At 39.2% G+C, this 10,918-nt stretch overlaps 1 protein-coding gene across 1 annotated transcript; it reads left to right on the top strand.

The window, feature by feature from the left end:
- The first annotated feature begins 2,650 nt into the window (after positions 1 to 2,650).
- Positions 2,651 to 7,981, top strand: LOC308095363 (major histocompatibility complex class I-related gene protein-like). Its single transcript, XM_080442413.1, has 5 exons — positions 2,651 to 2,739; positions 3,923 to 4,189; positions 4,568 to 4,846; positions 5,443 to 5,745; positions 6,384 to 7,981. Exons 1-5 carry the CDS (start codon positions 2,691 to 2,693, stop codon positions 6,590 to 6,592), a joined length of 1,107 nt encoding a protein of 368 aa, XP_080298539.1. The 5' UTR covers positions 2,651 to 2,690; the 3' UTR covers positions 6,593 to 7,981.
- Positions 7,982 to 10,918: the final 2,937 nt, after the last annotated feature.

Below are 10,918 nucleotides of genomic sequence, written 5' to 3'. Positions count from 1 at the left end.
CCCTCTTAATCCGCACAAAAATATAAATGAATGGTTGGATGGATGGATGTCCTGTTATAAGATAATTCCTCACTCTTTCATTTCTGGTTTATGTATTTTATTGCTGCAGTTGAACCCAAAGACAACCTGACCATCCTCATCACTGTGGTGGTTCTCGCTGTCATCATTATCATCCTCGTTGCCATGGGAGTCTACCACCGTCAAGTTGTCCTACAACACTGTGGTTGTAGGCCTGATGACCAACATCAACCAGAAGGCCGACCTGCAGGAGGTGACAGAGCTGTCCCTGAGCTACCTCTGCTTGAACGGCAAAACCAAGGAGAAGGTTATGGATTTGTGTACACAATGCCACACTCCCCTCATGATGATGACAAAACCTGAACAATATTCACACAAAAAAATATATATTTACAAAATATGTGTGGATTGAGTTCCTTGGCCTGCTGCCAGCATGTTGAACAGTGTAAAGTGGTTTGCGAGATTAGCTGTGGACAAATATGTAGGATTTTACTCATTCAAAGTCATTGTGGAGAATGCTTGTAGCATTTGTCGACCAATGTTAAGAATAATGTGGGTGAATTACATGGAATGTTCTAACAGCCCAAACCCTTCACAATACATGGACTTGGACTGTTTTCATACTTTAGTAAAGGTTTGTTGTTTTTTAGATTAACAGGGGAAATAAAGCCTTTTTCTCCCATGTGGTTTGGTGGTCTCCTGTTTTCACACCTGATATCCTACAGCTGTCAACTGTCACAGTGACCCCACAACCCTGTTTAACTGTCCCTCACTCTAAAAAGCCTGATTTATACTTTGTTGAGCACCAAAAATAAACAATCTGAGATTGTAGATCTGTTTTCGGCTCACGATACCATCGTATGTGACAAGCTATTCAAGCAATATTATTAATTATTATTTTTTATATTATTAATTATTAATATTAATATTAATATTAATTAATTATTAATAGGTTGTAGAGACAGATTATTTACATAACAGTTCAAGAAAATAAAAGACCATTATTCAGAGCAAGAAGTCTAAATGCAGCTCCGGTTTCATTCATTGTGCCTAAACTTTCCAAACAACACAATTTTATACATTTGTAAAATGGCAGGACGGCAATATTAATTTGAAGCATATGTATATTATATCTGCATATAACATATTGTATAGATAGAAATGCCATAAAATTGATTTGTACAGATATGAAATGTTTAGAGAGCCACTGGTATAGACAGCCATGGTGCAATGAGCTGCACGTTACAGAGATCTTTATATCCACAAACCACATGAATGAGACATTCCTCATCTCAAACATGCTTTTACCTTGTGTGAACTAGACTAGTAGTGCTCTTACATTTGGTGTGTACTGATACTTAAACATTCATACACATTATGGCCAGTAAATTAGAACAAATTGTGCATTTTCTTTGGGCAAGACATTTTTGTCTCCAGTGCAAATGAATAGTCAAGTCATGAAAAGAGAAGGCTTTTTTTTAGGTATTGGTGAAATAGTTGAAAACCCTTTAGTAATCAGCACTATGGTTACCGGGGGGGAAAAGTCCACTAGAAGCTTGTTAACATGTTGTAGCAATGCTAATGAAAATGAAAGGTATTATCTAGGCAGTATCTGTTTATCCTATACTTCCAGCACCCATGTGCTTGGATCACAGCCATCTTCTCATCCCTCATTATGAAGTAAACACCTGTACAGTTTAGTGACTGCATCTTGCACGGTTGGGACGTTATCACGTTGACAATATGTGTCATATAACACCACACACACACTCACAAGGTGAAAAACAATACCAGCCACGCTGTTACGGCTGCTAATCAACCTCGCTGATAGGGCAATAAAGTGTATTGATACTTGAAACTTCAACCACACTTGGCAGACGTTTGACATGTTGACTTCCTGACAAAGCAAGGTTGTTCACAATGACACTTTAGCCTTGTACTGATTGGTCAGCTACTGCTGTTCATGCCTTATAGGGCAGTGGCTCTCAAAGTGGGGTCCAGAGACCCCCAGGGGTCCTTGAGGGTGTTCCAGGGGGTCCACAGCAAAATTTGTTAATATATCATCAAAGTCAGTTTAACCACTTTAAACTTATACATCTGATATTTGAAAATAACAGATCTACAAGCTCACAATGCAGCGGGATGCGAGGCATTGTGAGCTTGTCGATCTGCTGTTTTCAAAACAATCCAGACAAAATGTGAAAGACTTGGAATATTTTTGAAACATTTTAACAATAAATCTTGTATGGGGGTCTCTGGCACTAGATATTTTCAGATGGGTGTGTGTGTGTGTGTGTGTGTGTGTGTGTGTGTGTGTGTGTGTGTGTGTGTGTGTGTGTGTGTGTGTGTGTGTGTGTGTGTGTGTGTGTGTGTGTGTGTGTTAAATCAAAGGTTGATATCTGTAGGTAAATTCATTCATAAATGCTGATAGATTCATATTAATCTCTCTGCAATAATGACATTTACTGTAAATAATAAAGTCTCATATTGTGTTTACTTTCACTTTTAACCTCAGTTGGTGAAATCCTCCTAGCAACACATGATGAAACAACATTTGTTACATTTCTATTGGCTAGAATTGGACGCCGACGTCATCTTCTTCATGTTACTGAGAGACTCGTATCAACTACAGTGAGGAAACAGCCTTTTACATTCTTCACACCGTCGTCAAGATGAAAGAGTTTACTTTACTGTGGATGTTTTGTCATGTCGTCTCTCCAGGTAAAGTCTTACTTTGCTTCTATTCTTTCATTTAAATTCTTGTGGTTTTCATTGCATTGTGATTTACTTCTGTTACTGCGTAGGTTAACAGCACTGAGAAATGACCTGGCTTTGTACAACTTAATGCTGGTTAATACATAGCCTACGTTTAAACTTTTATAACCAAGTAACTTGAAGGCAGACTATTGTTCTACTTTATTAATAGGCTACTTGATTTGATTTTTATTGTATTTTGTTAAAACACTCTCACATATTTAATCTCAGTAGATAATATAATGTTTCAAATTCAAAACCCTTCCGTTGTAAAAAATGACTGTACTCACAGTGGCCACTAGAGGGCGTTTTGTACTAGATTATTCTGTGTGTGAACATGTTCAATTCCATCTGGCTCCACTTTACTAAACTGATCATCCTACCATTAGTGTGTATTGAAAACCTGAAGTCAGACAGACAGACAGACAGACAGACAGACAGACAGACAGACAGACAGACAGACAGACAGACAGACAGACAGACAGACAGACAGACAGACAGACAGACAGACAGACAGACAGACAGACAGACAGATGGGTTCATACCAGTGGTGGTCTAGTGGATAAAGTATATTATTCATACTCAAGTACAAATTACAAAGTACATTTTCTTTTTATTATCAATACATTGCTGTATTGAAATTGAAAATAGCTGATGATGTGGTTTATTCATAACATATTTGTTTGGGTGAAAATGAAATGTAGTACCATCAAAAATAACAATATTTCTATTTGAAATGTAGTGAAAATTACGTACAATTAAGTTAAATTAAGTACAGTACTCAAGTAAATGTAGGCTACTTAGTTACTGTCCACCATGGTTCATACAGACAGAAAGTAAAACATAACTAATGTGTTTGATGCTCTCTCTTCTATATAAAGGCATTAAACCTTAAAACGTATTGTTGTGATTAAATAAATAAAAAACATCTTAATTCAATAACGTTAACCACTTTACCCCTGTCATCCCTATGTTGGGCATCATGGCATGTCATATTGGCAAAACTTAAAAAGGAAAAAACTAAAATAGCTGATCTACATGTGACATGGGACATGTGAGCTTGTAGATCAGCTATTTCCGTTATTCATCATACAATAAAGTACAAGTGGGTTAAGTCGTTAAACTGTTAAATTTCCATTTTGTTTCACAGTGACTCACTCCCTGAAAATCTTCTACACTACATCCTCTGAAGTCCCAAACTTCCCAGAGTTTGTGGCTGTTGTGATGATTGATGATGTTCAGATAGAGTATTATGACAGCAACACACAGAGATACGTTCCCAAACAGGACTGGATGAACCAGATCACAACAGATGACCCACAGTACTGGGAGAGGAACACTAGGATAGCTGTGGATCAGCAGCAGATCAACAAGAACAACATGCACATTGTAAAGCAGCGCTTTAACCAAACTGGAGGTATGTTGATGTTTCACTTCATAATGCTGAAATGATCTTATTCACATTGTTGGAAAAACAATCAGTAAGATTTGACTAACACACAGAGCATACAAGAGGCGTGGAGCAGGGAGCGGGGGGACACACACACAACATGAGTGGAGCATTTGTGGTTTAGGAACGGTGGTTTAGGAATGTGGTGTGTGTGTGTGTGTGTGTGTTGTGGGGGGGGGGGGGGGGGGGGGGTAGTGTGCACGTAGCTTCCAGCCATACATTAATGTCAGTGGTTTTATATGGACATTCTGTTGTTCACTGTGGTAAAGACAGAATATCAACCACTGACACTGTCTGTCTGTCTGTCTGTCTGTCTGTCTGTCTGTCTGTCTGTCTGTCTCTCAGGTGTCCACATCATCCAGAGGATGTCTGGTTGTGAGTGGGATGATGAGACTGGAGACATTGATGGTTTTAAACAGTATGGTTATGATGGAGAGGACTTCATCTCATTGGACCTGAAGACAGAGACATGGATCACTCCTAAACCACAGGGTTTCATCTCTAAACAGAAATTGGATCAAAACAAAGCTCACATAGCATACCTGAAGCACCTCTTAACCAGTGTGTGCATTGAAGATCTGAAGAAGCGTGTGAACTATGGGAAGAAGACTCTACAGAGAACAGGTACAACAACATGATGTGATGGAGTTGTACTTAACCCATTCAAACCGGGAACGCATCTGTGTAACCACTTTTTTCTACAAGCTCATAGTGCGGCACTCGGGTGCCGTGCTATGAGCTTGTAGATCTGCTATTTTTGAATAGCCAAAGAAGTCTAAAAATTATGAACATGAAAGGTCTCCAGGAGACAAGTCGTCTGTCTCTTTGTCTCTCTGACTCCCACCCCTCCATTTTCTGTTTCTTCATGTCTCTCTTTTGGTCTCTCTCCTGTTTATCTCCTCTTCTATCCCTGTCTTTGTATCTATCCTTCTCTCTCTTTCTCTCTCTGTTCTTTCCTGCCTCTCTGTCTCTTACCCCCACCCTCTCATTCTCTCTCTATTTATACTCTTTCTCCTCCATCTCTCTTTCATTTCATTTGTTCAAATGTTTTCTTATTGTCATGAAATACAACAGTTCCTAAATCAAAGTCAAGACAAATCCACATTCAGATGCAAACCACTAAATCTCTCTCTCTCTCTCTCTCTCTCTCTCTCTCTCTCTCTCTCTCTCTCTCTCTCTCTCTCTCTCTCTCTCTCTCTCTCTCTCTCTCTCTCTCTCAGAGCTTCCCTCTGTATCTTTCCTCCAGAAGACTCCATCCTCTCCAGTAAGGTGTCACGCTACAGGTTTCTACCCAGACAGAGTCATCATGTTCTGGGCTAAAGATGGAGAGGAGCTCCAGGAGAACGTGGACCATGGAGAGCTCCTCCCCAACCATGATGGAACCTTCCAGATGAGCGTTGACCTGAACCTGACCTCAGTCAAACATGAAGACTGGAAGCAGTACGACTGTGTGTTTGAGCTCTATGGGGTCAAAGAGGTCTTCAAGTACACACTGGACCGAGAGCTGATCAAGACCAACTGGGGTAAGACTGTTATAGGACTAAAGGAGGAATGGATGTGCTGCCAAAGAAGTTAGATCTAAGGAATTCACTAGGAATTCATTATTAACCTGATACTGACTTAGATGGTCATATTATGCACTCTGAAATGCAGGTAAAACAAGACAATGGCTGGCTGGATCATGTGATCTTAATATTAAAACTAAATACATTTATAATATGTAATAGTAATGTCCAGTATCAGAGAATAAAAATTAACTGAACTGAATATAGATTACATTAGAGTGAGTTCACTGTACTGAACACTGGTCCATAATAACTAGGGATGGGTATTGTTACTGCTACTGCATATCATTACCAGTACTTATCAATACTCCTCACCATAATAATGGTAGGGGGGCTTCAATATTACAAATAAAGTGTACTTTAAGAAGTTCAGATACCAAATAGCTATAGTTCTTGAGCTTCTCTAAAAAAAGCTCTTGAGTTCTTGAGTTTCTCTGTACCCATCCATAATAATAATCTGTTTACAGACAGACAGACTGACTGACTGACACAGATACCATGCAGTCAGATACTGTATATAAATGGATGGATGGATGTCCTGTTTTAAGATAATTCCTCGCTATTTCATCTCTGGTTTTTGCATTTTATTGCTGCAGTTGAATCCAAAGACAACCTGACCATCCCCATCATCATCGCTGTGGTGGTTCTCGCTGTCATCATCATCTTCCTCGTTGCCATGGGAGTCTACCATCGTCACGTTCTCCTACAACACTGTGGTTGTAGGCCTGATGTCCAACATCAACCAGAAGGCCGACCTGCAGGAGGTGACAGAGCTGTCACTGAGCTACCTCTGCTTGAACGCTAAAACCAAGGAGAAGGTTATGGATTTGTGTACAACACAATGTCAGAGGACCTACACCCCCCTCATGATGATGACAAAACCTTAACAATATTCACAAAAAAACTATATTTACAAAATATGTGTGGATTGAGTTCCTTGGCCTGCTGCCAGCATGGAGAACAGTGTGAAGTGGTTTGCGAGATTAGCTGTGGACGCTTGCGCGCAGCGCGCGCGCACACACACGCACGCACACACACACACACACACACACACACACACACACACACACACACACACACACACACACACACACACACACACACACACACACACACACACACACACACACACACACACACACACACACACACACACACACACACACACACACACACACACACACACACACACAGTGCCAGGACCATGACTCATAATACAGTTGTGCAGCCATTCTATTGCTTTGATACATGCACTCTTTCTTCCACATAATGTGAGGAGGGGTGATTCCTAACTTCACCTACAGTATACAGTCTGTTTCATAACTGGGAGTATTTGTCAACACACTTATAAGTTTCTGGTAGTAGAATAGAATATCAGCTTTTGTTCAGCTGAACTTAGGTACAGGCATTAATGACATTCCATGTTTTTTTTTAAATATATGATGTCTGATAAGTTTAAGTGTGGATGTTATACCAAGTATGCAGGGGAGATAATCTGAAGCTGTTCAATGCGTAGGATTTTACTAATTAATTCAAAGTCATTGTGGAGAATGCTTGTAGCATTTGTCCACCATTGTTAAGAATAATGTGGGTGAATTACATGGAATGTTCTAACAGCCCAAATTGTTCTGTTGGTTGACATTTCCAACTGAAAAGAGGAGAAAGAGTTTTGTACAAATTGTGTCATAACATTTAGTGTTAAATTAACACAGAGCATGTTTATACTCTGAATTAAACAACCAATCCAGATTTAGTTTATTGCGGTTTTCCAAGAGACAAAATGATTGACAAATACTGTAACAAGAAGGCAACAGGAAGGTTTGGTGGAAGGAGTAGTGTAGTGTGGTTCACAAACTCTGGAGCTACTGTCCTAACCAAACTTAAACTAACTAGGCTGCTGGGTCGCTGTTCGGCCTGAATAAAGTTTTAGCTCAAGGCTGTCTCCCCACAAACAGCTCTTCTCTCTCCAGCTGCCACACACACACTGAGGGTATCTCTGCTCTGCTCTTGAGAAGATGGCCTAATGAGATGAATAGAAGGCAGCTGAGTAGGTGTGGAGCAGTCCATGGACCCAACAAGCTGGAATGGAGCAGCCTTCAATCACCATCCTCCTCAGACCCTCACACCTCAACCCTTCACAATACATGGACTTGGACTGTTTTCATACATTAGTAAAAGTTTGTTGTTTTTTAGATGAACAGGGGAAATAAAGCCTTTTTCTCCCATGTGGTGTGGTGTTTTCGCGCCTGATACAGCACCCTTGTAGACCTGGTGAAATGACATTTTTTTGCACATTTTAATCACACAGGTGAATGAAATCAATATTCATATTTATTCATAGGGGTCTGCCTATGTCATCACGCAGTACGTTTGCGTTTGACAGGAAGTAATTAAAATGAGCCTTTTAGGGACTTCTGATATACGAATACACAAAAAAATGGCATCTACTGTTATGTATGTCTATATTATGACCACGGATATGCTCTAAAAGTGTGAAAACATCTTCGTCTTTAACTGTTAATTGTTCACTGATTTATACTTTGTTGAGCACCAAAAATAGACTTGTAGATTTTTGGCACAATATACCATATTTCTTTTCAAGCAGGGAGAAAATTTGTCTCCCTTTCCATCACTTTCTCTTGCTCCCCTCCCCCTCTGTCTTTTACTCTGTCTCTCTGTTGTTCCCTGGCTGTAGAGACAGATTATTTACATAATATTCTGTCCAACACTTGAAGCATCTGTCCTCATGTTCTTATACCATAATGTACTTCTATCTAGATGTAGGGAAACTAAACTATAGGATACCATATAGGAAACCAGGTAAACAATGAACCCAGCATATGTCTAAATAACAACAACAGTGTCACCCGCCATCATACAGTACCTACAGTATGTCTGGTGTCATACAGTATACTCTATCTATATATCTATCTATTTATCTATCTAACTATATTTTTAGGTTAAAAAGTAACGGTTGAATAAAAGTCTAAATGCAGCTCTGGTTTTATTAATTATTCTACCCTAGCCCCATCTATAAACACAGTGGTAGCAATGACACTTTATATGGTACAAACAAAATAAGTACACATTAAGTTCATATTATAGTTCATAGCAATTCAGTCATTTTACATTAATAGGTTTATCCAACCAGCTTCAGTATAAATAGAACAATTATTGGCTATTCTCATACAGTTGATTTGACTGTCACACAATTTCATACATTTCTAAATGGGCATGATGGCAATATTCATTTGAAACATATGGTTAGTTTTGGTGTAGATATTTAGAAACACCATAACATTGATGGTTGATAAGGATATTGGAATACATGTGTTCACCAAGAACAGGAGATGTACAGTACAGGAATTTGTCTTTGTAACATTGTTGTTAAAAAAAAACGTATCAAAATCGCAGTGACAAAATCGCATCCATACACTGAAGCAACCAGTTGCACAGGAAAAACGTATCAGATCTATCTTAACCACTGCATTTTACACCGCATTTTATGAGTCTCTGTCAACCTCAGGATCTTCAATCTTCCAGAATTTCCAGAAGTCTCCAAAGCAGTGTGTGGTAGATACTTACAGTGTATCTCCATAGTATCTCTCATGGTCTTTCTAGTAGTACAGTACAGTAGTTATACTTACGGTGTAGCTCCAGCTCCATGGTATCTCTCATGGTCTTTCTAGTAGTACAGTACAGTATTTATACTTACAGTGTAGCTCCATAGTATATCTCATGGTGTTTCTAGTAGTACAGTACAGTATTTTGTTCTGGTGCTGAGTTGATTAGCTCAGGTCACTGACTAGTGGATTAATCCTTCCCCGTTTTTTAACCCCATGCCATCAGGATTTGATTATGTGATTGCCGGCTAAAGATGGAAAAACAACCGATCATCTTACAGATGTTTTTTTTTTTCTCTCTCTTTTTTGAGTGGTGCCAACCACTCCTACATTTGACCGTGTCTGTGTGTCTGTGTGTCCGTATGTGTGTCCGTATGAGCACGGCCTCTCTGTATGTTTTAGCACAGCCTCAACAGCTGCGGCTGATTGCAACACAAAGATGCAACCATACAGGTACAAGTACAGTACAGACCGTACAGTACAGTACAGTACAGTACAGACCGTACAGTACAGTACAGTACAGTACCGTACAGTACAGTACAGTACAGTACAGTACAGTACAGTACAGTACAGTACAGTACAGTACAGTACAGTACAGTACAGGTACAGGTAGAGGCAGTACAGTACAGACCGTACAGTACAGTACAGTACAGTACACACACACACACACACTTTTGAGTAAAAATACTTAAAATGAGTAAAAATACTTAAAATGAGTAAAAATACTTAAATATTAGTAAAGATACTTTAAAGTTCCTAAACTGAGTAAAAATACTTTAAATGAGTACAAATACTTAAAATGCGTAAAAATACTTAAAAGATGTTAAAATGAGTAAAAACACGTACAAATCTGTACAAACATTTTAAAGTACTTAAAATTAGTAAAAATACATTGAAGTCATCAAAGTCTGTACAAAGTAACTAATGAAATGAACTCATGAAAGGCACCACTCTCTTCACACTGGGTGTGATTTTTTTGTATTATCCTAGAGCCAGATTAGCGCCCCTGGGCACTGAAGTTCCAGAGGGCCCCACGTGCGTGCTCACACACACATGCACGCACCACATCCATGCCATAATTAAAACCAATCTTAATCCTTTTAAGCTTGCACACCAGTGTATCAAATCCTGTCCATCATAAACCTATTGCTCAAAGGCTGCAGTCCACCTGAGCAGATAAGCCTATACAACACAGTCTATACAGTCCTATACAGTTTCATAGACCAACAACTGCAATTCACTCGCAATATAAACAATGGCTTAAATCACAAGCAATTATATGACTGCAAATATAATTACGTAACACAGTAAAGGGGCTTACAACTAAAGTTACAGTCATACTGTATGTATCCACTGGCTGGCGTTCATTAGAAATTGAGTTTTAATCATTTGACTGACCTTCATGAAATTGATTTTTGTGTCAGTGCAATGGTGTACAGTACACTTTATGGGTGGCTTAAGCGATGCAAAACACATCTGGATATTGATTGGAGTAGGTCAGAAAACTG

This window comes from Gymnoscopelus braueri (assembly GCF_963280865.1).
Source record: "Gymnoscopelus braueri genome assembly, chromosome: 11".
Lineage (NCBI taxonomy): Eukaryota > Metazoa > Chordata > Actinopteri > Myctophiformes > Myctophidae > Gymnoscopelus > Gymnoscopelus braueri.
Note: the sequence above shows the minus strand (reverse complement) of the source record. Positions and strands in the feature narration are given on the sequence as shown.